The sequence below is a fragment of the Gopherus evgoodei genome, chromosome 9, assembly GCF_007399415.2.
Source record: "Gopherus evgoodei ecotype Sinaloan lineage chromosome 9, rGopEvg1_v1.p, whole genome shotgun sequence".
NCBI lineage: Eukaryota > Metazoa > Chordata > Testudines > Testudinidae > Gopherus > Gopherus evgoodei.
This window is the reverse complement of record NC_044330.1, coordinates 95,654,338-95,681,359: the sequence shown is the minus strand read 5'-3', so window position 1 is coordinate 95,681,359 and position 27,022 is coordinate 95,654,338. Positions and strand designations below refer to the sequence as shown.

The window sequence follows — 27,022 nt, the reverse complement described above, 5'->3', positions numbered from 1 at the left end:
TCTGCCTCTCTGATCCAGAAAAAGGGTGGCATTTATTCAAGTAACCAGTGCCTGGGGGTTCCTAGTGGGGCCAACCCAGGCGTGGTATTTAGCAATATCCCCCCCCCCCGCGGAGGTAGGGCGGCTTTAGATGCCTTGTGGTACTTCACAAAGCTAGGGAGCCTAGCCTGCTCTAGAAACCAGCTAAAACCTCCCCTTGCTCCTAATGACCCGGCTGTGCCCCTTACCCCCTTTCTTGTTAGCCCCATAGGTGCTCGAAGATTTCCCCCTGACCAAACTAGGATCCCTAAGCGGTGTTTCTGCTCCCTCCCCCGGCAAGAGGAAACCCCGCTTTCCCCCCCCCCCCATAAGTACAGCAAATGACCTCGCTACCCTGTTCCCGCCCAGCAGTCAGAGCGCCCTCCGCCTGGCTTCTCTCCCCACCCGCACATGCAGGGCCCAGGGGAGGATCCGGCGTGGGGGAGCCTCACACAGCACCGATCTGACAGAGACAGAAACTAGGGAGGGCAGATTCCCTGCCTCCGCGTCAGCACTTCCTGCGCCCCTGCTTCCGTGTCAGTGGTACACTCCTCTGGTTCCTTGCCTCGCTCCCACCTCTCCGCCACCCCTGGTGGTAGAGTCTGATTTGGCTCAGCTGCATCCGGCTCCTTTCCCTTCCGCGGCAATGGTATCGCCCGGTAACAGGCGCAGGCGCAGGAATAGGTAGTAGCTGCCGCCCAAGCCTCCCCCCGCGTCTCCAGCACAGTGGTAGAGGCCGGTTTCGCTTGTCGGCAGCCCCCGCCGCCTCACTCGGATCCAGCCGCTGTTGTCGTGGGCGCCTCGTCCGTATCTCCCCTCTGCGGGCTAGTGTATGAGTGACTTATAATCCTGAGTCCGCCATGTCAACTCCGGCCCGGAGGCGCCTCATGCGGGACTTCAAGAGGTAACGAGCCCGCTGGCTAAGGGGCCCGCGCCTCTACCGGGAAAGGAGGGGGCAGGCTAACATGGCGGCGGGAGAGGGAGCGCTACGCTGATTGCGTAACGCAGGGCCACGCTGTCTGGCTGCGGGTTATGCGGCTTGCTCACGACAGTGGAGCTACCCGCTGGGGTACGGCAATTGCGCAGCTCACCGGGGAGGGGGAGGGGAGTTGCTCGCTCGCTCGCTACGCTACTTGCGTCCTTCGCGGAGGGGAGGGCTACGGCGAGGGCGGGGGGAAGCCGTGGGCGGGGTTAGTGACGAGGTGTCTCTGCCCCGCAGGTTGCAGGAGGATCCCCCGGCCGGGGTGAGCGGGGCCCCTTCCGAGAACAACATCATGGTGTGGAACGCGGTCATCTTCGGGTGAGGCAGGGGAGCCGGGCGGGGGGGACTCGCACACTCGGGGAGGAAGCGTGGGGCTGGGGCCGAACCAGCGTCCCGCAGACGGGAGCCGCGTGCCCCACAGCTTCCCAGACTTCCACCATAGCCCCGCATGTGCCCGCCAAAAGGGAGTTTTGTGTCTGTGCCCATCTGTCCCCTGCGAACATCAGGACAGTCTCCGTGCGTAGCCATGGGATCTGTTACCTGGAGGAGCGCCCCCCACTTTGTGAATGTTAAGTTGGGGCCTTTGATCCCTTCCCCAAGAGCCTTAGGAAAAGGGAGACCTCTTCCTACACACGTGTGTGCCTCCCTTCCCCCATTTCGCGTCTATGCACTCTTTGGGAGTCTATGCACTCTTTGGGAGGGTCCAGGTCCACTTCTCTCCCTATGATTGAAATGCCTTGCACCCATGCACATAATTCCCCCCCACCCGTTACAGATTTATAAGCAGGGCACCCACTAGGGCACTTTTGTCTGTAAGTTTGTGAAACACTTTAAAGCCTGTTTCTGTGGTGGGGAGGGACCAAAGTAAAGGGGGTGTGTGGTGTAAAGACTTTATTTATTTATTTTCCAGGCCTGAGGGGACCCCCTTCGAAGATGGTAAGTATAGTTAAAATCCTGCCCTTGTCTGTTCTTATCTCTGTGTGTGTAAAGGATTAAACTATGAAAGTTTGACACAATCTCAAAATGTTACTCTCCTGGATCCTTGCAACAGGTTTAGATTAGATATTTTGCTCTCCTAATGATGATTCTGTACAAGTCAGGAGAACATACTATCAGTTGAGATTCACCTGGCAGATTTGAAAGCAGAATTTGGCTCTTAAAATTGATATTTAGCTTTGTTCCATCCCTGACCCTTGGAATATTCCCTCCTTCCCTTTCCTTTTCCAAAAAAGTCTTAACTTTTTTGAAAATTTATAATCCGGTTACCATCTCATTGCACAAAAACAAATGCAGATCAGCATGCACTCCTCAGCTGTGTTTTGTCCTTAGTGTAGTCACAGCACTGTTATAATTTGTTAACATTTCTACCATAACCCTGGGTTATTTTTTCAGGTGATTTTCATGCTTGAAATGTAAATGGTCAACCTAGTTTGTGTTAAACAAAAAAGGAACATATTGGATGCTCTTCTAAGCTTATAGGGTGTTAGGAAATTTCAAACTTGTGTATGTCAGGACAGTGCTTCACTGGATCTTCTATCACAATGCCTTTAATACATGAAGTGATCTTTATCATCCCATGATATGCAAAAGCTAGGCTCTATTCATAAATGGCTACTCTGCCCTTTGCTTTAAATTTCCTTGCTTTAGTCAACTTAAAAGGACACCAACTTGAAATGTAGTCAGTTTTAAGAGTTAAGGTAGTTTCAAATAATAAACTTACCGCTAAGAACCTATGCCAATTTCTGTGGCTTTATTATCTCTAAAAATGTTTTCACTTCACTGATGCTGTATGAAAGACCAGCACACATAGTGGAAACTCACTAGACATGAAATACTGTCAAATCAGCTAAGCAAATGAACTGAAAACAGTGGTACACTCTAACAGTACCATCAGTGCAGGACTCTAATTATTCTTGGTTCTCATGCTGAAAGCCTATGGCAAACTCTAGCTCTTAATGCTTCTGACTCTCTGAGGACACCTTGCAGGCCAGGTTGAGGCTTTGTCTTACTGAGCATGCTTTAACTTTCCAGTACCTCAGACCCCAACAGTATTTCAGCCACTTCCTTTTTATCCTTGATCTGTCAAGAAGCTCATCCCAGGAGCTGCCTCAGTTTTAATTGTGCCTTAGTTTGGAGGCTGGATATCCTTTTTTCTTTTCTTTTTCTGCAGTGCTTGTTGCTAGGGATCTCCTCTCAATTTATGAAACTGTTTAAGGCCAGATAAACTCCCTTTTGCCTCCTTGACCTTGGTACGCTAATGTTACCAGAACTGCTCAGAGGCCCAGGTTCTTGGTGCACTGTCTCTAATGGAATGGGGGTTTCTCTCCTCTGTATCTCCCGCAGATTGAAACATTGGAGTCTCCTTCTCCTAGCTCTATGGCTCAGTGTTAGAGTACCTGACAAGTTTAGTTGCTAAGGACTTTTGGCATCAGTATTCCCACTGGTATGTTGAAGGTGGTAGAACAGCTTTTTGGAAGTATTGTGCTTGGATCTAGACCTTGGGCTGAGTGGGTTCTGGCATTACTTGGGACTGGTGCTCATTCACTGTGTGTGCTTTTAAGTGTCATCGTGCTGATATCCTAGCACTTTGGGAGCTTTAGCAGAGCATATAGTCTTGGCACCGTCTCTTCACCTTGATGCCTGCTGGATTGTTCCTTGGAAGGTACTCTGGCACTGGTGCCCACTGGGATTCCCATCTCATACTTGAGTGAGGAGTAACAGCATCTTTACTAATTTTTCCTGACTGCAGCCTGTGGGAAATAGTCTTTTTAAATTTAATATCTTGGGACACACCAGCATATATTTACTTCCTGCAGCACAGAAATGTTGGTGCTGATATCTCCAGGTACTACTAGGGTAGCTTAGTGGTGCCTTTATCTTGTGTTCTACCTCTCACCTAAAGTTAGTGGTGGTTAGTTTCTTACACCCATTCTGGCTTAGTAAGACCTGAGGGCTTGTCTACATCAGAAAGTTGCAGCGCTGGTGAGGGAGTTACAGCGCTGCAACTTTGAAGGTGTACACATCTGCAGGGCACCACCAGCGCTGCAACTCCCTGTTTGCAGCGCTGGCCGTACTCCCGTTTTGTCTCGGGTGTAGAGGATCCAGCGCTGGTGATCCAGCGCTGGTAATCCAATGTAGACAGTTACCAGCGCTTTTCTTGACCTCCGTGGAAGGAGGAAGCCTCTGGTAATCAAGCTGGTTTCCTTTCCCGGTTTGCTCTCTCGGTCCCGGAGCCAGCCAGCAAACCGCAGGGAAGGAGACCTGCTTGCTCGGGGTTCCGGGACCGAGAGAGCAAACCGGGAACGCCGCGGTTTGCTCTCTCGGTCCCGGAACCCCGAGCAAGCAGGTCTCCTTCCCTGCGGTTTGCTGGCTGGCTCCGGGACCGAGAGAGCAAACCGCGGCGTTCCCGGTTTGCTCTCTCGGTCCCGGAACCCCGAGCAAGCAGGTCTCCTTCCCTGCGGTTTGCTGGCTGGCTCCGGGACCGAGAGAGCAAACCGCGGGGAAGCTGGTTTCCTTTCCAGGTTTGCTCTCTCGTCCCGGAACCCCCCTTGAAGCCGCCCAACAGCGCTGCAGTGTGGCCACATCTAACACCACTTGCAGCGCTGGTTGCTGTAAGTGTGGCCACTCTGCAGCGCTGGCCCTATACAGCTGTACTAATACAGCTGTAACAACCAGCGCTGCAAAATTTTAGATGTAGACATGGCCTGAGTCTAAGAATGCTTTCTTCAGTAATACTGGACTATTAGTGGTCTGGCAGCTCATTGCAGCACCTCTTTTACCAGCAACAGACGGCCACACTTAATTTTAGGCATCAAACCAGTCTGAATGTTTTTGTCTTGGTTGGAGTATGTGATACCTCATTAGGAATGCATTTTTCCCAGAGGACAGCTGTCTCTCACTATCCACAAGGAGGAAAGAGGTGGGGTCACTAATGGATCTCTCTTTTTCACCTAAACTATAGACTCTTGTAATGGTAGGAAAAAAACTGGTTGAGCCAGAGACATCTCAGTTTGCTAGGGAGGGAATTGTTTAACTTTGTGCTGGAACCTTACAGCAAAAACCTTGGCCATGCTAAGGAGAGAGACAAATGGTTCATCTTGTACTGGTTCAGATGGGTACAGTTCTTAACTGTACTACAGATACCATCGGTCTGAATGTGGCCAGGAGTGATCACTCAGAACCAGGCCACCTCACTCTGTTCAGACTTAAGCTGCTCCACCTGAATTTTTGGGTCCTGTCTAGAGTAAGCTTTATAGGCATGTGGTCTCTAATTAAATGACCTTCAAGAAGCCAGGATGGCTTATTTGTACACTGACAAGATTTCAAGTGTGGAAATAGGCCCATGTAGACTAGTTTACTTCACATAAGTACCTGGCTCTCTTCTTTGCCTGTCCTGAGTAATTTAATAACTCTTCAGGTTTGTCTGGCAGCTATTCATGAACTAGTCAAAGGTATATCAGTGTCTCCACAGCCTTTTTCCTCTGAGCTCATGCAGGGGTTGGTACTTTTAAATCCCATATTAAAAACCAGTGTGTCTGGGACTAATGTGGTTGTGACAAAGTTGATGCATTTCTTTTGGGTCACTCACTATTTGTAAGCCCAAGATTTTTGGTATCAGATCACTTCCTGGCGACAGTGTTAGCTGGCAAAGTGAGATTTGGGGTTTAGTGTCTAACTCTGTAGAATCTGGTGGATTAAATTGGTGCTGCAAGAATCTCAGAAGATCTCATCAAACATAATGAGAATTCCATTTACAGGATCTGTTGTCCTGCCTGCATCCTTTCTGTGTTTATGTACCTCTGGTGAGGCCCTTCTCTGGATGCCCGACTTCAAAGGTCCTTGGTGGCTTACGTGAGGTGCACTGAACCTTATAGGTCCATCCAGTTTTTCGTTCCGTTGCCATGTGAGGTAATACAAACCATGTTTAGTGGTGGTCTGCACTGCTCATTATTGTAGCTGACTTAGCCACCCTTAGTTCACCCATGAACTTGGAAGTCATGTCAAGGTAGTCTCGTCCTAGGCAATGCACCGTCTATTGCTTGCCTCAGAAGATTAAGTTGTTGGCCCTTGAAAGAGGACCATGCATCTGCCTTACCATATGTTTATAAGACTGTTGCATAAGCTACCATCTTATTCTTTTTCTTCTGTTTCTTCCCCTTATTATTCAGAGTGTGGTCTGCAGAACGACGTTTATTTTGTTCATGTAGCCTTTAAATATGAGTGACTTGCAGTTTGAGTCATGAAAACTTCAGAGTGGTAATGTGTCTTTAGTGAGGCCAAACAATGAAACATCTATGAGAGGCTATGAAAATATTTTCAGGTAGAAACATGGATAAATGAGTGCACTGAGAGAGGCCCACAATAACTAAATAAATGCATTTTTGATTAACAGGCTTGTTTGAGTAACTAAACTCACTATGTTAAGCAGGACATCAGGGTGCCTTTTTTCCTCAACAGCCTGGCAGTAGGATCTGTTTAAAATGGGTTTTGATATTGTTTCTTCTTGGCTGATTGGCATCTCCACTCTCTCCTCTTTACATTCTCGCCACTGTTCTAGAATAATTCTAGTCATTTCTTAGAGATGTATTTTGAGAACCCCTTGATGTTTGTCATAGGTACACCATTTGTGGTAGCTTGTGCTCATTTTTCAGCCAGATGCTTACCCATTTTGTGATCTGTTTGCTGCCCAAACAGTCTATAAGAATTGTTGTTGCTTGTAGTAGAGTTGGCAATCCATCTTAATTCTCCTTCCTAAACCTCAAATCAAGAGCATGAGGAATGGAACATCACTAAAAAGCATTGTGTGTTGATGTTGCTATTTAACAAGGTCTATCTTCTGCTTGTGGACACAAATGAGACTTCATTACTTTCCTTTCCTAGGATGAGCAATATCTAAACAGCTAGACAGGGTAATGTTGGAATTGATTCCCTAATGATGTCAGTTTTGTGTAGTATAGCCTAGATTCCCAGTAATTGTAAAAATATGTATGTAATTCCATAAATTAAAAATACATCATGTCATACTAACATCTGAGCTTCAATGTCTTCATAAATGGCATTGGAATCAAGATGCTGCTTTTTATAACCAGCCTGTATACAGAAAGTGCAAGATCAGGAAATTACTCTCTCCATCACTGTACTTGAAGGGTTTTGGGTTTCTGTACACTTGCCATCTGCATATTAGAAACACAACTAATGCTGCTGTTTTATAGGAACAAGCTACAGGCATCCTACCATGCTAGTTCTGCTGACCTCTGACAGAAGGGAAAGGAGCTGACATAAAAATACTCCTTGACTCTCCCTTGATGCTTGAAGATTTCTAGAACAGCTAACATTTGGCTAAAATCACTCTTCCCACTTAGCAAATACCATTTAAATGTGTACAAATTAATACTAATAATTAGTATAATGTATACTCACAGACATGAATTTTTTTTAAAAGCTCTCTGGATCTAAACTAGATTATCATTGAGCTGGGAAGAAGGTGCATTACAAGAAAAGTAAAATTGCAGTGTTTCCCTTAATCATGGCAACTGGTTGTACATGCTAACCTGACACTGATAGATGGTACAAGGATATATCTCAGATACATGAGACTTCAGTTGTAAAGAGGGTATTTTTTTAGCTTCATATATTGTTTTTGGCTGTTTTAACCTCTTTCTGTATACTACACAATGTCTGTAAAAAAGGCTCAGTGTAAAAAAGGCTCAGTGTATTTACTTCCAAGTCATTGGCATTCCTAGAGTTCATCACTCAATCAGTCCTATTTGAATTTTTGCTAGCACTCATGATACGTGGGACTGTGCTTGTCCGCAGCTTAGCTGACTGACTTATTTTCCCAGGTCATCATAGCTTTAGGAGAGAGACAAAAATAGCCTGTATGAGCGGAAGCTATGTTAAGGTGGTTGGGTTCAAAGGATTTAACCATCTCAATTCTTGTGGCTCATGTTAACACGTTTTTAAGGGGCACAAGTTTTGGTAGTCTCAAGCCATACAGAGTTGCTCTGATTACACCAAATGGCTGGCAGATAGCTGACTCTCCAAAACTTTTTCATATTGGATCCTCAAGGCAGATTGTCCACTTGCGGAATCCATGGTAATATTGCAGAAAGGTTCCACACAACTTGATGTCCAAGGGAAGTCACAAGTGCATTAGGCTTCTAGAAATGTGATTTCTTAAAAATATTATCAAGCTTAAAAAAAAAACAAAAGTCCAATTATGTATTGTTGGGAATGGAACATTAGGAATCTGCTTTGCGGGGAAGAGCAATCTTCTGGACTTGCATAAACATCTGGATGCATAAAAAACAGTTGTTTAAGAGGTGGTATAAAGAGAACTAGATCTTTGGAAGGATACTGAGGATGGACTTATTTCCTCACCTAAAATTTCTGAATAGTCTGACTAGGACAGTTCTGCATAAGAGAATAACGGTGAATATTATATTATTCTCTTATCGGGAGAGGCTGCTCAAAATATGAGGCATTGTCTAGGATTTAGAGCAGAGGAATGGTGGAGCTGAACAGCTTGAATTCTATTTCCAACTTTGTGTGTGACATTGGGATAACACATTGGACCTCTCTATAAATGCAGGATACTTGCCTATCCCTTGTGAAACATATGGATGTCCTTGAACAAAAAGTTATTTATAACTTTCTCTTTCAACTCCAGGAACTTTCAAACTTACAATAGAATTCACAGAAGAATATCCAAATAAGCCACCTACCGTTAGATTTGTCTCTAAAATGTTTCATCCAAATGGTAAGTACCCATATAAGATGCAATCATTCTGTGGTTTGTGGCTTATTACAGCACTTACAGTAAGGGATAATACTTGCTAATTAGACAGTGTAGTCTTTTTATAAACATCTTTGTTTTTATGTAACAAGTGAACTAGCTCTCATTCTGATACAGGAGGGAGCAGGGATTGGACATGTCTCAAGTAGTACTCAGGTGTGTGTGTGTGTGTGTGTACACTCCCTTGACTCTTATGGAGCATGTGAATCCCTTAGGCTCCCATCTTATTTGGCTACTGTATTTCTGGTTAAACATCTTTTGCTCAGGGAATTCCTCTGGCTTTGAGGACAAAGAGGCCTTCCACACTGAGAGATGGGGAGGGAAGGGAATTCTGTTGGTTTTCACGAAGTCTGGTTAATTCAGTTAACCAGAATGAGTGGACTCTTACATGAACGTTGTCCTTGTTATAAAAACACAAATGCTTCAGGTCACAGCATTCCATTTTATGACTTTACTACATAGATTTCCCTTTTTGAAAGAGGGGGGGGAAAAAAAAACTCAGTGGGATCCTCTTTGTCCTCTTGTGCCCTCGTGCAAAATAATCTTTGTAAATACATGTTAACATTTACAGGCATAACTGTGCTCTTAAAGTTTATATTAATCACTTTTCAGCTGAATTTGACCTTTTCTGTGGAACATGTCTCTCTCAACAGCTCTGTCTATGCTTCAGTACCACGGTGGTTTATAACATCAGATGCATTCAGAAATGTGGCTTGTACAATCAAAGCTAGCTAGATCTTTTCTCTGTTTCAGTGGCTGCCTTCAGGAGTGGATATTTCAATTCAATGTCATATTGCATTCCTTAATCTATGCTTGCTTCCAGCTGTAGCTACTGACTAACAATATGGCATTGTGGCCTGCATAACTCTTTTAATTCCAAAGGCTTTTCATTAAACATTTGCTGGGTACATGAATAAAAATAGAACCACCATAAAACTTTCATGTTTAGTTGCTAACAAGGTATGGATCAAATGCACTATTGATGGTGGGGGTTCCTTAAATTAGTGAGTGGAAAGACCACCTTAAACAATTTCTTGCTTCTCTGTTCCTTGTTTAGTTACTAGAGTCACCTGCATGAAAACAATTGTTGCTTCAAAGTAAACTTGTTTCTGTTACTTAATCCTGGCTTGAAGTAGTGTGGTAGAGACCTCTTCATAGCCCCTTGTGAGGTCACAATGGAGCGAGTTGGGGAAGAAAGTTTGGTGGTGTGTTTTTTTTTTTTTTTTTGAATAAGTGTCTAAAAATATTACATAATTTCTAGGCAACTCTCCTTAGCAACAAGTCTGACTTTTTTTCCTCAAGAGATTGGGGATCATATTTTTCTGTTGATAACAGATATCAACTCTGTAAGGCTTGTGACTGTCATTAACTTGTTCTAATGTATGTTTCACTATTTAGGTTTCTGAAGATTGAGTAATGCTGGCAAAAATTTGGTGTGGCACTTCTTTTTTTTTTTAACCCTATCTTCAGTGTTATCACACCTTATATTGCTGTTATACAACAATTTTTTTTAACCCCTCTTCTAGTCTACGCAGATGGTAGTATATGTCTGGATATTCTTCAGAATCGTTGGAGTCCTACCTATGATGTGTCCTCCATCTTAACATCCATACAGGTAAAATGACTTCCCAGCATTTATTGTAATCCTAGACATGCATGTAAAGTTGCTGTGACAAATTTCAGTTAATGGTGAAAATCTGGTCATGAGCACAGTTTAAAGTTTTCACCACAAATTATTACCATTCTGCTTTCTTTATGTTAAGAACAAGCAACAAACTTAAACTGTGTAATGCAGGGGTAGGCAATAGGTGGAGTTTGGGCCAAATCCAAACCACCACATTCAAAAGGATCTGGTGTATGTCAGATTATTTACTCAGTGTTATATTTTCCCTGGAATCTGGACCTTGACACACACTTGATTACCCTTGCTAATGATTCTAATCAATTACAGGGAGTCTTTTGATGGAGGGCTGGTAGGGAGAGAGTTAAATACCAACTGACTAAGTTATGTTCATCAGGTCTTATATTAGGTGCTTGGTTATTTGGATCTAATTGGGGAAGGTTAAACCAGGAGAGACTTTAGAACCTATAATGGGAATGGTGTTATGGTAACAGAACACTGGTTACATATTTCAAATGTCTCATGTGAAAGATGAGGATTTAATTACACCTCTACCCTGATATAATGCTGTTCTCGGGAACCAAAAAAATCTTACTGCATTATAGGTGAAACCCACGTTATATCGAACTTTCTTTGATCTGCCAGAGTGCGCACCCCCTCCCCTCCGAGTGCTGCTTTACTGCATTATACCCAATGTGTGTTAAAGCGGGGTACAGGTGTATCTGTAATAATACCAAATAACCCAGAATACACTGCATTATCTTGTGGTTACACTGCTTGAGTAGAGTGAGCAGGAGGAACACATGAAACAATTTTTTTTAACTAATTACTGGAAATAAGTTTTCAAGTGTTTTACCTAGAAAACTGACAGGATTTTTTGTTTTGTTTAATAGTCTCTGTTGGATGAGCCGAATCCCAACAGTCCAGCAAACAGTCAAGCAGCTCAACTATACCAAGAGAATAAGCGGGAATATGAAAAACGGGTTTCTGCAATAGTAGAACAGAGTTGGCGTGATTGTTGACCCTGGATGATGCAAATGAACACTCTGGTGATGAGGAAAATATATATGAAGTGTCTGAGTCATCTTCCTCCTAGCATCATTGCATTTACTTTGAACGCAAACTAGCTGTTGTGCTGTTGCCACTCTCCCTTGCTGAAGCTTCCCTTCCTTGGACATCAGAAAGCACCCATTTTGAAGTCAAATGTACTGTACGTGGGTTACTTGCAAAATTACTGAATTCATTTTTTGTGGTCCCTCTTCTCCAGTCTTAGGGCAGTATTGTGCATTTCTGTAGTGTACACTAAGCTTTTAATTGTAATTGTGTTATACACAGTGATGCTTATGTGTAGCTTGATAAAAGGGATGTTTATATACGTATATACATTTTTAACCGATATTACTAGAGTGCTGATCTGTCCAGGCTGGTCACTTACCTCTACTGTTGGTTTTAGACCCCACTGTATTTGTAAGTACTGCAGGAAGAATTAACCTTTTTTCCCTGGTCTTACTGGGTTGTCAACTGTTTAGAAATACAAAACAATTGATTCTGATCCAACTAATCAAATAGTGGAAAATGGGAGATAGTGGCTACTTCTGCACTTCAGGTGTAAGAGAAGGTATGATTACTGTTATGGTACTTGAGGTGACATGCAAAGTACCTCCTTTTTATTTACAGAAATAGGGTTTTAAAGGATATGCCTATGAGGATATTGATGAAATAGGTTACTTTAGTCCTCTCAGTGAGGCACTGACCGGATATACCCATAGTGAGCTATTGTACTTAAGTTCAAAATCTTGTTAACTTTGCTATTTTGAGTATTAAAAAAAAAAAAAAGTAGGAAAAAACAAAATGCTTCAAAGCTGGGATATCATTTTCATTAGTACTTGATTCCCTTGCAACAGTGAAAACATCTCCAGCATACAACACTCTAGTGGAAAGTGAGTTAAGAATGGTAAGAGGGGGCACTTGAGGCTGTGCAGTTCCTGCTCTTTGTAAATTACTAGTGGGGGTACTGTGTGTGAGAGCAACAGCTATGTGCCTGTTTGTTTCCACCCAATTTAATGAAAATATCTTTCCAAGTTTGAAAAGGTATAGTGAGTTTGGATTTACATTCTTTTGGAGGTGGTACCTTTTTAAACAGCAGTGTGGGATGAGACCTAAACGCTGTCTGCTGTCCCCATGTCTTATGTGCACACTGGTCTGTTGAAGTATAACTTTGCATAAGTAACCCATGTAAGAAACTGTACATTTTTCAAAACTTGTAAATAAAAGTGTAACCTTATATCCTTATTGTATAAAGAAGCAAGAGATCTATTTTACAAGGGTAGTGGAAGCTAACATTTATTGGTTTAGATCCCTGGAAGTAGATAGCTTAATTGAATGATAACCCTTTGAACAACAAAACACTAAGTATACATCTATGGGTCATGTTATATTCTCTTATTTGACTGACACTTTCTCTTTTAGCCAGAGAAGTTAAAGAGCTCTCCAGGTCTGTTTTAAGTTATCCAGGCCTATCTGTTCACAAAAAGGATACAGCTACTTCATCTTGCAGACCTGTTCAAGTTTTGCGCACTTGATTACACATGCTGGAAGAGTAGGTCAGAGTGGCAGTATCATCTACACTTCAAGGAAGAGTATTGAAAATGACAGTTTAAACTCGTGCAGTGGTCACCCATGCTGGAACTATGTAATGCAGTTTCAAGCTTTCAGGGGGATAGTCTTAAAATAAACACCCATAGCTAGAGCCCTGTGCATATGCAAAATTTGTATCTATAGCTGATTGATCCATGGATCTAAAGCAGCTGGCTGTAAATTTGCAGGGCTTTAGCTATAAAATTTGGATCTACATCAATCCCTGACACCCTTCTCTCCTCCCCTGCCAAATGGTCTGTGGATATCTGGGGCTCTACCTACAGCAGAAGTTGCAATGGTTTAAACTATACAGCCACTTACTATATTTAAATAGACCTAGTCTCACCAAGTTTAGGCTCTGTGTACGCTAACAGTTGAGCAAGATCAGGATGAGTATATCATGCTACAAATACACTAAATATCTACATTTGTTGTGGTGCTTTCTGCATCTGCCAAAGCATATCCCTTTTGTAATAGCACCAGATCAAAGTTCAAGCCTCTTGGCAAATGAATTTTTAATTCACATTTTGATTCTTGGGAGAGTATCATGGAAACTAAGCTAGGTAGAAAGTCAGTTTATATAAACTACATTATTCAAGGGTGTGAAAAATCCACACAACTAAGCCAGGTCAGTTAAACTGATCTAACACCCAGTGTAGACAGCACAAAGTTGATGGGAGAATTCTCAGTCCACCTAGTTAGCACCTGTTGAATACTTATGCCACCAGAAGTCCTGCAGCATCTGTAGTGTCTTCACTGAAGCACCTCAGTATTTTTAGTGCAGAAGCCCCCACGTCATTGAAAATAAATTAAAGGTGATCCAGACAGGCCTACAGCATCATCACAGCTTAAAACAGGTGTTTACATTAGAAAGGAGTGAGCTTCACCATAAATTACTAGGTGAACAGTGATAGGAAGGAAAAGTGTTAAGTAGTTTCCATAATGTCACAGATTCTGGACAAATATAAGATGTATAGTTCCTGCCCTCCAAAAAAGTTTACAATCTATATAGCTATGCAAAAGCTTGGGGCTCTCAAATCCTTAGCGCAAGGATGACGGCTGAGCAGCTCTCTCCTGAAGTTTCAACTGAAATCTCAGCAACTGTCCTGTTCACTAAGCTCATACTTGAGAGAGTTCAGGGATAAAATATTTCCAGCACATTATACCAAATGCATACTTTGTGAAAACACCGTTCTTTTTAGCCAGTTTCCTCTACCCCTACCACAACTTTCCAGGAAAAGGGCTGCTCACTAGGAACTGTGGTTCTGCAAGTGTTGCCTCTGCCATACTCCCCAGAGTTAGTGTCTTGGAAACCTGCTGGAAAAGCAGTAACTGTTAGGGGAGTGAGACACCAATACTAGAGGTATTATAAAATGCCATGCAGTCCCTAACCCTCTTAGTACCAATTCCCAAAACCCTTGAGTCCAGAATTCAGAGGGAGAGGAGAAAGTGGGCAAGTGGCATGAATCAGAAGAGAGAACGTGCTTGCAGAACCACTGCCAAGTTAGGGGACCTAGCTAGCAGAACAAGCCCCAGGATGATGGGCTGAGATGTGCTAATGAAAACAAGGATGGCACGGGGGCATTTGTTCATTCCTAAGTGAATGCTACTCACCTGTAACAAGTTCTTCAAGATGAGCCTCTATTTTCACACCTGTGAGATTCAAACCGCCTGTGCCATGAGCCACCAGGATCTTCTGCAGTGCCAGTTGGGGCCACTCCCCCTCTCCTCAAAGCCAAGGGTATAAAAGGCAACACAGGAGGATGGACTGACCTAGAGGGCAATGTAAACAGATGGAGAGGCAGATATGGGAGGCAGGAATGATAAACTGAAGCACAGGGACAAACAGGAGAGTGGCTACTAAGGAATATCTATCATAGCTGGCTGAGTGAATCAGATATTCAAGCTGGAAAAGACAGTAGGTCCCATCTGAACAAGCAGCACCAAAAGAGAATTTACACTTGCCTCACTCAGAGGTTGATTTTTAATCTGTTTTACAAGACATGGCTCAGGGACTGGTTTTTGGAAGGTTCCCAAAAGTTCAGCAATGATGGAAGGACACATCCCAAAAATGGTGTCTTGTAGCAGCCAACTATTTGTTCTTCAGGCAGAGGGCTCTTCTAGCCCTGGCGGGCCAGTCCTGGAGACACTCCACACTCAAACCACGTATTGGAGCAGCACAAGACTTACTTGTGAATCTCTCCTTGACATACACAAGCACAGATACATTAGTGTAGTGGATAGAAATAATGAAGCACAATTTGATTTTGCTCAGGGTTAAGAGCTCAGAGTCAAAGTAAAAATAGGTTTTTACATGCCACCATGGCATTTGCACATGTCAAGCAGTACTTCTAGGTAAAAATCCTTCCAGCATTAACTCAGTTTAGTACAAAGTTGATTAGGGTGCATTCATTAATTCTCAGTATAGCAGAAAATTTATGAATAAACTGGAACACTAGTTATAAAGAAAGTTGAATTTTCAGCTGGTTAAAGACTTTTCCCCACATACATACACACATACAACCACACACACACGGTAGAGACATTTTACTTTGCTAACTCTTCCAGAATTGAGGTTTCACACAAAATTTAAGATACATACAAAATGTGGCAAATCCTGGTTTTTTTTCTGGAAATAAAACTATTTTTATTGTAGTTAATACCAACTTTACATATTTTTTTCCTCTGAACTGCATTTCCTCTGCTTTTAAAAAGACAAAATTTCTTTCCTGGGACAAAAAGAATAAGGGAACTATACTTTTAAATGGTGTCAATTTTTTTGTCGTTGGGCATGTGTTTTTGCTATTACAAAACTATTAAAATGTGAAGGAACAAGTAATATCAAAGACACATACAGTAACTGCACTATTGGCTGCTGGGTTGTGCTAATACAATTGGACAGAACTTTGTAAGTTCTTTCTCTAATAAAGTTTTAGAAACTAAATGAGCAAAGTAAAACAATAATATATCCCACAACAAGAAAATGCAGCATCTGTTTCTTTAATTAGGGATCTAGGAAACTCCATCTCTTTATGCATTCACCAAAGAAATTGGACACCATGAAGCTCAGTTAGCTTGAGGCATAATAAGTTCATAATGTCCAACATGGCCTTCTTGCTTCAGTTGGTCTAATAAGTCTTCCTTACGTCTCTTTCTGCTTACCACCAAGAATCTATCATGGCCCTGGCCATGGGATTTACTTTTAAGACCATATTTTTGGGCAATTTGATGTATCTGCTTCCGCTCGTCATTGGTAAGTTCTGTAGAAAAAGTCAAGTCAACATGACTATCTGAGCGCGCATAATTTCGAATGATCTGCTCAATATCTCTTTTAGCAATTTTGTTCACCCTTTCCACATCAAGCCCAAGTCCTTCCCTTTTAAATTGCTCCTTCACTGCAATAGGCTCTCGTATCCCTTCGCCAGCTTTCCCTAACCCACCACCTGTCCAGCCCATTTTTCTTAAAATCTGATTCCCTATGTTGTCTTCCTTAATCTTCTGTTTGAAAGCCTCTTCCGCTGAGCGGCCCCGAATCTCATTTCTTGAGATGACGTCTTCGATGGTGCCCTTCTTCAGGTTATTGACGACAGTCGGCTGTGTCTTTTTGAGGATTTTCACAGCTTCCTCCGCCGCCTCGTGCTTCACAGATTTCTTAACCCCAACGGCTTCAGCAATGAACTCATTTTCTAGCATCACCTTGCACTTCCACCGCATTCCTGTCATCCTTTCGAAGACATACTCCACTGTCATCTTGTTGAACTGAGCCGTGTCGTTCAGTGTGCACACGGGATTCTCAGAGTTCTCATAGATAACAAGATCCTTCAGGTCTTTCTTTTTGCCAGAACTCCGGGATGAACAGCCCACTTTCTGAACCTGGGTTGTTTTGATGGGTGACACATTGGACTGCATCTTTTGAAGAATTTTCAAAGCCTCATCTGCAGCTGCATGTTTGCTCGTTTTCTTACTGCCGTATCCCTCGGCTAAGCAGTGGTCTTGTAAATACACTCTACAGCGCCAGGAGCGGTTTGACATTAAGTCATATTTGTATTCAACTGACATTTTGTTAAATGAAGCCGAGTTGTTAAGTATCCCTATAGCATCGCTAGCATTTTCCGTGAGGACAAAATTAGTCCAGTGTTTGGTTGAACTACTAGAACCTTGCAAGGGATCAGAACCAGACTGCCCAGATGAAAAATCTTTGTTGGCAGCTAGAAAATCGTCAAGCTGTTTGAGAGCAGGAGGCAATTCCTGCGGGCATGTGCCAGACTCACACACTATTAAGTCCTCTCGATAGGTATGTTTGAACTTCCGCTGAGCAACTTTAACTTCCACAGACTTTTGCAACAGCTTGACTGCTAATTCTGTGGCTCGATCCCTGGATCCATTTTTGCTGCCAGCATAACCAGTGGTTAAGTAGACATTTTGGCATCTCACTTCACAAGCAAAGCCATCTGTTGGAAGCTTCTTATTTTTTGGGAGGTCAGCAGGGGCAATTTCTTTTAGAGGAGCATAAATATATTCAGGATTTGTCTTACATGCCTGAATTGACCGAGTCAACAAATATGTATAGTTAATTTTATCAGTCCCAGTGTTAGCATCTGGGTTAGCAAGATTCTTCCAGATTGCTGCTGAGAGTTTGTCAATAAAATACTGCTTTGCTGTGATAACTGACTGGGGGAAAGTATCTGATGAAGACTGGAGAACTGAAGAGGAAGTGGAAAGTTGTGGAGCACCACTCTGGGTAGTGTCCATGCTGTTCAAAACCACACTGGTGGCGGTTGTCTGGCTACTTGCATAACCAAAACCCACCGAGTTGGAGAACTGGGGATCTGCTTCCTGGGTATTTAAACTGTTAAAAACAAAATCCACATAGTTTTCGACTGACTGGGCAGTGCTGTTTGTGTTTGCATCCTTGTTTGACTCCTGTGTTTGGTTGTCTGAAGGATCTTCCTTTCTTTCATCTTTTTCACTACTGGCTACAAAGTGTACAGGCTCAAAACGAGGTCTCACGCGGAACCTGGGGAGGACTTTTTTGGGAGGCTCTGGATCTACGGAATGAGTGAAATTTACAGCATTAAAAAAGTAAGTTCTACAACACCAAGGGAGTATGTACAGTACGATCACCGGCAGTAACTAGTTACGTTTTTGAGTACAGAATTCCCACTCCCCACATCACAGATACCAAGATTTTCTGTTTGAAGATGTATGCAATAGATAGGTGGAATTTTCATTCCTAGGCAAGATACTGCAGAAGTATTTCCACTTCACCTACTGCTATGTAAAAAGGTGGTTTTGATACTAGTCGGGTTCACAGATTTTAAGACCATCAGATCATTTAGTCTGATCTCCTATATAACACTCAGTAAACAATTCCAGTTACTCCTATATTGAGCACAGTAACTTACATAAAAATGGCCATACTGAGTCAGAGCAAAGTTCCATCTAGTCCAGTATCATGTCTTCTGACAGTGGCCAATGCCAGGTGCTTCAGAGGGAATGAACAGAACAGGTAATCTAATCATCAAGTGATTAATCCCGTCACCCATTCCTAGGTGCTGGCAAACAGAGGCTAGGGACATCATCCCTGCCCATCCTGGCTAATAGCCATTGATGCACCTATCCTCCATGAGTTTATCAAGTTCTTTTTTGAACCCTGTTATAGTCTTGACCTTCGCAACACTCTCTGGCAGAGTTCCACAGACTGACTGTTGTTTGTGTGAAGAAATACTTCCTTTTGTTCGTTTTAAACCTGCCACCTATTAATTTCATTTGGCGACTCCTAGTTCTTGGGTTACGAGAAGTAAATAACACTTCCTTATTTACTTTCTCCACACCACTCATGGTTTTATAGACCTCTGTCATATCCCTCTTTTGCCATCTCTTTTCCAAGCTAAAAAGCCTCAGTCCTATTAATCACTCCTCATACAGCAGCCATTCCATACCCCTAATAATTTTTGTTGCCCTTTTCTGAACCTTTTCCAGTTCCAGTATATCTTTTTTGAGATGGGGTGACTACATCTGCACACAATAATCAATAGTGGGTGTACTATGGATTTATATAGAGGCAATATGATATTTTATGTCTTATTATCTATCCCTTTCTTAGTGATTCCTGACATTCTGTTAGCGTTTTTGACTGCCGCTGCACATTGAGTGGATGGTTTTCAGAGTACCATCCACAATGACTCCAAGATCTTTCTTGAGTGGTAACAGCTAATTTAGACCCCATCATCTTATATGTGTAGTTGGGATTATGTTTTCCAATGTGCATTACTTTGCATTTATCAACATTGAATTTCATCTGCCATTTTGTTGCCCAGTCACTCTTGTGAGACTAAATTTTGGGAGGCAGTGTTTCCTATTGGATAGAGCACTGGATTGGGACACAGAAGACCTGGGTGCCATCCCCAGCTCTGTCAGTGACTGTGGCAACTCACTTCACCTCTCTGTGCTTCAGTTTCCCTGTCTGCAAAATGGGGACAATGGTACTGACCTCCTTTGTAAAGATCTGGTGAAAAGTGCTCTATAATTGATATTGAAACATAGCCTCCAAAAAGTCTCGATCTGAAGACTTCAAGAGAGGAAGAATCCACCACTTCACCCTCACCTTAAAAGTAAGTGCCTCATTTCTAATTTGAATTTGTCTGGATTAGAAACAAGACACAAATTTTACAAAAACAAATACTGTGAAGACAATCACTGTATAACTAATCTGAAGAATTAAATATCTGATGCATAAATACAGTAAGTAAAAGGGCACCCTTTCTCCACCCCAGTAGTCGTATTCTGTTCAAACGACTGTAAAAGATTTAACTCCCATGCCCCACGTGCCAGGCCCGTGACTTCACCAGTGAAGCAAAAGGCCATCTCAAGCACTTAGAAAGAACAATCTGATCCAATGCTAACCTGTCATGCTACTATGGGTCAGGCTGCCATGTACATCTAGACATCTCTGTTGCAGCATATTTATCATAACCCAGTTCATCTGAGATCAGTGGAAAAAACACCCTGACATCTAAGTCAGATCTTTAAGCTTTAAAACTTTTGCAAGTTCCCCAGCCACCACAACTTTGATTACTTCTACCATAAGCCAGCCACCAGCTGCGGTGAAGGAGAAATCCAGCCTGCTTGTGGTGAACCTCTGTGCACTAACTTGTCCACTGCTTATCTGGCCTGCTGTCATCTCCCCCCGAAGCATCCACTACTGGCTACAGTCAGAGGCAGACACTGGTCTGTTCTGCAGTTGCAGTTCCTGTGATCCGAAAATCATATCTGAAGCAGCAACAGAGAATGAGGTCCCCTCTGTTATGCAAGCAAATATACTCACTGGGATAGGGAGAGCAAGATGGAGAGTAGGGTCTTTTTGGTGGCTTAGCAGGAGGTACCAGCTCGAATGATGGCATCTCCCCAATATCGATACCTTCAGCCATCTTGAGGACTTTCTCCATAACTTGCGAGCCATACCTGTGTTTCATTCAAGGACAGATCACATTAGAACATGCTGCCAGGTTTTTACCAGACCTCTCCCACTTCCAGTACCAAACTCCTGGTGTCTTTACAACCAAGATTTCAGTATTTGCAACCATGCAGACAGCAAGACCTCACCATCTCACACAAGGAAAAATATGCCTGTGTGAAATATATTGTACAATATAGCATAGCTTGTGGATACTTCCTAATTAAGTTAAATTGGGACTAGAAAGCTGCCTGTGACATTACAAGCAAAACTCTGGTCAAACCTGGCCTGATCCAATACCCATTAAAGTCAACATTTACTGGCATTGGATCAGGCTCTAATAAATGGTGGTGAAAGTTTATGTTGAACCTGTCATCAATTCCATGCAGGCAGATTTATGTGGCTGTGTGGAACCCCAAAGAATCGGGAGACTCTCTGTGTGGCTCTCCTTGCAGAACTGGGGCCCTGTGGAAGAAATCTGTAATAAGGCAACAAGTCACTACTTTTCATACAGATTCTGAACAAAACTCACATATCTTAGCATCAAATATTCTGCCAATCATTCATCGCAAATCATTAAATGAATGGAGTTTTGAATTAATAAACTGAAGCTCCCTTTGAAGGATTTGCTATTGAAACGTACCACTTACATTTTCCTCGTTGCTGTATTAAGTGGCAGTTGAAAAGGAACATAGGTTAATGTACTGGGTTTTAATTTAGTGGAGTCAGAACAGTATTGAAACAGTGACTCATTGCCGCTAGCCTAGACAAAAAGCTTAGCGACAATCTGTGACATGTCACCAGACATTTGCCATCACTGATGTCAGACAGCAGCTAAGGAACGCTTAAGTTTTTACTGTAGGAACTCAGCTGCTTTTTACTAACAATTATTACTTTAAACAACAGTTTTATTTCTAAATTAGCATTTATGTCGCTGCAACATTTCAAATCCAACTGCCACAAAAGTGACGGTATGATAGTGTTATTTCATAAGGAGTCCTGCATTACCTGAAGTCTGGTTACTGCTGCAAAAGAATGTTGCATTAGAACTGCAAAAATAATTTGCAGTTCTAATCTAGCAGAATTCATCAGTGTTACAGAATTCCAGCTCTTGTAGTTTACTAAATCTTTTCAGTATATTTAGATGAAAAAAGCTGAACTGAAAAATCTCTAACAAAGGATGATGGCCTGAAAACACTGCATAAAGCCACGTGCTGTAGATATTCCATCAAAGTATAGAAAGGATACACTGTTCTACCACAGGGCTGGTATTTAAATTAAGCAGGGGCTCAGGTCAGCATATTATGTCTATCAAGGCAGACAAAAACTGAAGTCATCATTAGGTTCTGAGAACAAAAGCCAGAGATACTTTTTTTAAGCAAATGGCCTTTGATTAGCTTTTCAAAACTGGTGCTACATGTGTATGGAAAGTCTACTCACTGGTTGTATGTTAGCAGCTTTCCTTGCAATGATGGAGACCTAACCAGAATTTAAGCCTGCGTTTAAATATTAAGAGCAAGCGCTCTGAATGCAAACTGAGACAGTAACTTCTTCCTGAGTCTGCAGAGACACTGCAATACCTACACTGCTGCTCATCATTCTTCCAAGCAGCTACTATTTAGAACCCTGTGAGCAGCAATTAAAACTGTCAAGAAACAGGTCGATTTCATGCTGCTGCTTGAGAAAATTAGAAGCAGCCTCAGCAGCAATGGCAGGCACAGAGGGACCCAAAAATGGCAGCAGGGGGAAGACACAGAGCCCCCACAACAGCCAGGAGGTGGAAAAATGGAAGCCCTTTTTCTCTACCAACAGGACCAAAGGGAGGGTTGGAACTTAAACTTTATCCCCTTTCAGCTAGAGGATGATACTAAAGATGGCACCCAACCACAAGGGTCCAAGAACTACTTCTAGCTAATGGGTCAATCCTCTCACTAGCAGGTGTCTGGGAAACATTAACAATCAGAGCTTGAACAAATTATTAGTTAATATAATTTAAACAGCAAACTTCCCCCTCCACTTTGCCTAGCAGCAAAGACCATTTTAGATTAGAAATTTTTTTTCATAACACATAAATACAGCTATATTTCATAATAGAGTCACATGCCATTCTCCTCCTCTGTCCATACAACCACTGTATGGCATGTTAATTTTGCACCTCACTACAGTACCTTTCGGGAAGTTTTCCTGCACAAATCTCTTGACTGACAGTGTCTGCACCATCTCATATCTGAACTATTCCCTTGCGCATCATCTGAGAGTTTGTAAGCTCTTCAGGGAAAGTAACCCTATTTTTTGTGGGTTCTGTGCAGCACTGTTTACGCATTTAGAGAGTTCAGTAACATCATTATTCAAGATATGACAGCCTTCCTAAGGCCTATGTTGGGCCAAGGTAGAAGAAATGAATTAAGAAATCTCCAGCGCAGACAGGGGACATTTTAGTCTCATGTAGCTGATTTAAATATGCCTATTCCGCCTCGTAAGACGGCAGTAAAAATGCCAAAGAAATAATAAAGGTTGCCCATTCTGTAATCCACAAGTAATTCCTCAGTAACTGGGTCTTCCTTGGCACCAGTCACATGACAGATAGTGCCCTGCATTGAGATGCATGCAGTTTCACTTTTGTTTTCAGGTCAGTTTCAGGTTCTCCCTATACCAATGGTTCTTAACCATCCCTCCATGGACCTGCACCTGCACGCAGCAGCATCACAGCAGGGTTCCATACAAGTGCAGGAGTCAGTCTGCATGCATTTCAATAATAACGATAATCGGTACCCTAGCTCCATAAGCAACTTTCGGCCTAGCAGTTTTTAAAGAGATGGTGAACATGCAACCATGGTTGAAAATGGGTTAATGGGACATCATCAGATTAAATACCATGCGTTTTTTTTAATATACTATAAAGTGCTTCCTTACATCTGCTGTCAACACAGTGTGAGGCTATGATTATTTGTGCTGTGGTAGGGTCCCCAGTCAAGGATCAGGACTCCATTTATGTTAGGTGGTGTACAGACATAGAATAAAAAGTCTCTGCCCCAAAGAGCTTCCAGTCTAAGTGTTAAATATTAAAACACAATGTGCCATTCATGTTATTTGCATATGGATTAAATGATAAAAACCATAACCAGTTTCACTTTCTGGCTGTCTCACACTAGCACAGTGAAACATTTGGATTGTGAACACTGCAGGGGATGTTTAGATCCCAACTAAGACGGTTAACTGAAATTCAGACAAACTATGAGAAGCGTCTACTAAAGTCAGGCCTCATAAGCAGGGGCGGCTCCAGGCCCCAGCACGCCAAGTGCACGCTTGGGGCGGCATGCCACAGGGGGCGCTCTGCCAGTCGCCGGGAGGGCAGCAGGCGGCTCTGGTGGACCTCCCGCAGACGTGCCTGCAGAGGGTCCGCTGGTCCCGCGGCTCCGGTGGACCTCCCGCAGGTGTGCCTGTGGGAGGGTCTGCTGGTTCCGGACCAGCAGACCCTCCGCAGGCACATCTGCGGGAGGTCTACCGGAGCCGCGGGACCAGCGACCGGCAGAGCGCCCCCCGCAGCGTGCCGCCGTGCTTGAGGCAGCGAAATGGCTAGAGCCGCCCCTGCTCATAAGAAGACTTAACAAATCTTAAATTTTAAAGTCTAAATTATCTTTTAGTATTTCAGAGCTTTGCTTAAGTATTACCTGCCTCACTGAAGTTAGTCACTATACTTTTAAGTCATCAGGAAGTTCCTATTTTTCTTTAATTTCTTTATCCCCCACCCCCACAAATCATTAACTTTAGAAATGTCAGTCAAAGTACACAGGGAAAGCAGCCCTTTCATTCTGACTAGCAGGTATATGGAAATCTAAAACAGTATCCTAGTTACTATATTGTGGTTTCCACAAGTTAATGATAGCTATGTCTAGGGATAGCAACTACATAGCTCTTCCGTTACTGAAGTCTGTTTTAACATAGCCAGAAAATTCAGTTTTAGGTGCTTACTTTTCACTATTTATATCGCTTACTTTTTGCATTTTTCTCATCTTGAACAAGGGAAATTGACCAGTTTCACTTTTATTTTCAGGTCAGTTTCAGGTTCTCAATATACTGATGTTTCTTAATCATCCCTCCACGGACCAGCACCAGATTAGGAAGGCAGAAAGCAGGTACTTGGTATCAAAAAGGCTGAGAAACACTGTCCTACACTGGGTTCCTACATTGTGGGAGGTGATGTGTTAAAAACTGATTCTGTTTAGTATCTGACGAAGTGGGTATTCACCCACGAAAGCTCATGCTCCAAAACGTCTGTTAGTCTATAAGGTGCCACAGGATTCTTTGCTGCTGATTCTGTTTAGTATCTGATAAAAAAACAGCAAGGAAATATTCAGTTTGCTCCTAGCATTTACATCTCAAGTATGCAGCATTATGCTAGGGCCCGGAAAGTGGGATGCACCAAAAAGAATAACTAAAAAAGAAAGCATCTGTACATTAATAGTCAAGAGAGGAATATTCAGACTTCGGAATCAACTGGTATTCTCTCCCTATTATGTTCTATTTAAATTTCTCTTCTTTGCTTTCAAGGCCCTTCATTACGCAGGTCCCAACTACTCTTCTGATCTGATTTCCTTTTGCATTCCCCCAATTCCTTTCTGCTCTTCATATGATGCTTACCTTGATGACACTTTCACAAATCTCTCCATGCCTTCTTCTGTGCTGCCCCTTATGGCTTTGCCCCTTCCAAAATCTATTCCTGAGGGCTCCACACTCATTCAAAGTCACTCCTAAAAATGCACTTCTGCAGCATCACTTACAAAAAATGAATGGGTTCACACTAATTATATAACCCACCAAGTCTGCCCAAAGAGAGTAACTGCGTATCTACAACCGATGCCGTTGCCTCAGGTGTACGTTATATCTCCAATATCAAGTCCACCATTTCAGCCCTCATTCTCCTATGACAGGGTAGCCAAACATACTGGCCTTCTGAGCTGCACACGACAATCTTCAGAAGTTCAAGAGCCAAGGCACACCTCAGCCCCAAGAGAGGCACCTGACAGGGCTTCAGCCCTGCTCCTGCTGAAGCCCCAAGCCCCAGCAGGTGTGCCCCGCAGGATGGAAGCCCCAAGTCTCCCCTCCAGCTGGGCAGAAGCCCCTACCCCACCATCCTCCTGCAAGGCAGAGGTCCTGTGCTCCAATCCCACAGTCTGCTAGGAAGACAATGAGAGGGGAGCAGCCTGGGGAGCTCCGTGAGCTGCACTTTAACCATAAAAGAGCCACATGTGGCTCATGCCCTACAGTCTGTGCTACGAGTTCTGTCCAGGTGGAGATCTGGACCCATGCAGTGCTCATAGTAGGAAAAAGGCTTTAGATGATGAGAGCTCCTTCTGTCTGAGTGCCTCATCCATTTATTTTTCTTTATTCTCCCGCACCCTCAGGTATATAGAGCATTCCCCAATTTCCATCATTAATTTCAGTCCTGTGCTGGTCTGTTCAGGCTTCTGGGTGTCATGCTGAAGGATTTCACTTCTTTATTTTTCTGTGTAACATTTCTCTAGGTCGCTCTCTTTTTCTCTTTCCAGGTGGTGTCCATATTATCACTTGCCCTAGAAGTCGTGTTGGTGGCATCCTTAAAGTGTGTCCATCATCATCATCATCTTATATTTGAAGCTTAGCTTGGTTTGCTCTACTTAGAATTGCTGATGTTGCAAGAAACTCTCCAATGGACTCTGAAGAACTTCCAGTGGGCAGTCACTTTGGAAGGGTGTTATAAAATAATAATATAGCCACCCCCCCCTTTTCCATTCATGTCTAGAGGGGTACATGTAACTCCATTGTCTGAGAGGGGGTTAAGGAGCAGTATGAGTTCGGTGAATGGGAGCCTTCAGGAATGGATTATGGAAGGAGGTTTCCGGGCAACGGGGGAATGGAGGGGGCAACATGGAAAGCACTGAGAGGAAAGGTGGGATCTGGAGGGGAGCAGAAAGGATGGCGAGGAACACAACGGGAAATCGGGTCTGAGATGTAGACTGGAGCCGGGGACCAAGGCTAATGAGCACGGGTAGGAGGAGAGTGAACGAAGAAACCCACTGACTCGGCCGCTTCCTCCTGTCACTTCCCCACGCTTCTGTCAACGCGGACTGGGAAGGAAAAAACCGGCCCCGAGGCCCCATCCAGGCAGCCCCGAGGCCATCTCCCCCCCCACCGGGAAGGAAACGTCCCTCCCCCGGGGAAGCCGGCTCCCCAGCGCGGGCCCCCTCACCTGCAGCCCATGAAGACGTGGTTGGTCCAGAGCACGGAGAGCGACAACAGCTGGTCGATAGCGGCGCCCGGGTAACTAGCCAGGTGGCGGAGGATGAAGTGGCGGCGCAGCCCCCAGTGCCGGTCGCTCTCCTGGTACTGGCGCCACTGCTCCAGCACCGGCTCGGGCACCGCCTCGGGCTCCGGGGGCGGCGGCGGCTGCTCCGGGGGCGGCACCGGGGGCAGCGGCGGCGGCGGCTGCGGGGTCAGGAAATCCCCGCCCAGCAGCATCCAGCCGCCAGCCAT

At 43.6% G+C, this 27,022-nt stretch overlaps 2 protein-coding genes across 3 annotated transcripts; one reads left to right on the top strand and one right to left on the bottom strand.

Annotated features, from left to right (window-relative positions):
* Nucleotides 1-387: 387 nt before the first annotated feature.
* UBE2A (ubiquitin conjugating enzyme E2 A) lies at nucleotides 388-12,708 on the top strand. Its single transcript, XM_030576293.1, has 6 exons — nucleotides 388-922; nucleotides 1,238-1,318; nucleotides 1,911-1,936; nucleotides 8,670-8,759; nucleotides 10,322-10,410; nucleotides 11,310-12,708. Exons 1-6 carry the CDS (start codon nucleotides 879-881, stop codon nucleotides 11,436-11,438), a joined length of 459 nt encoding a protein of 152 aa, XP_030432153.1. The 5' UTR covers nucleotides 388-878; the 3' UTR covers nucleotides 11,439-12,708.
* A 2,299-nt stretch (nucleotides 12,709-15,007) lies between these two features.
* On the bottom strand, nucleotides 15,008-27,022 carry NKRF (NFKB repressing factor). 2 transcript variants are annotated; one of them, XM_030576289.1, is made up of 3 exons: nucleotides 26,739-27,022; nucleotides 20,381-20,517; nucleotides 15,008-18,101 (listed from the first exon to the last, which is right to left on the bottom strand). In XM_030576289.1, exons 1-3 carry the CDS (start codon nucleotides 27,020-27,022, stop codon nucleotides 16,120-16,122), a joined length of 2,403 nt encoding a protein of 800 aa, XP_030432149.1. In that variant the 3' UTR covers nucleotides 15,008-16,119. The 2 variants fall into 2 exon arrangements, with proteins under 2 accessions (XP_030432149.1, XP_030432151.1); XM_030576291.1 differs by lacking the exon at nucleotides 26,739-27,022 and adding an exon at nucleotides 20,879-20,970.

What these genes read in the sequence shown, in the direction of transcription:
- NKRF (XM_030576289.1), bottom strand. Translation starts at nt 27,022, where the DNA reads ATGGCTGGCGGCTGGATGCTGCTGGGCGGGGATTTCCTGACCCCGCAG. An exon ending in CACGTCTTCATGGGCTGCAG is followed by an intron (nt 20,518 to 26,738) that starts GTGAGGGGGCCC and finishes AATGAAACACAG; the next exon opens with GTATGGCTCGCAAGTTATGG. An exon ending in ATCTTGCTCTCCCTATCCCA is followed by an intron (nt 18,102 to 20,380) that starts GTGAGTATATTT and finishes CTCATTCCGTAG; the next exon opens with ATCCAGAGCCTCCCAAAAAA.
- UBE2A (XM_030576293.1), top strand. Translation starts at nt 879, where the DNA reads ATGTCAACTCCGGCCCGGAGGCGCCTCATGCGGGACTTCAAGAG. An exon ending in TGGAACGCGGTCATCTTCGG is followed by an intron (nt 1,319 to 1,910) that starts GTGAGGCAGGGG and finishes TTTATTTTCCAG; the next exon opens with GCCTGAGGGGACCCCCTTCG. An exon ending in CCATCTTAACATCCATACAG is followed by an intron (nt 10,411 to 11,309) that starts GTAAAATGACTT and finishes TTTGTTTAATAG; the next exon opens with TCTCTGTTGGATGAGCCGAA.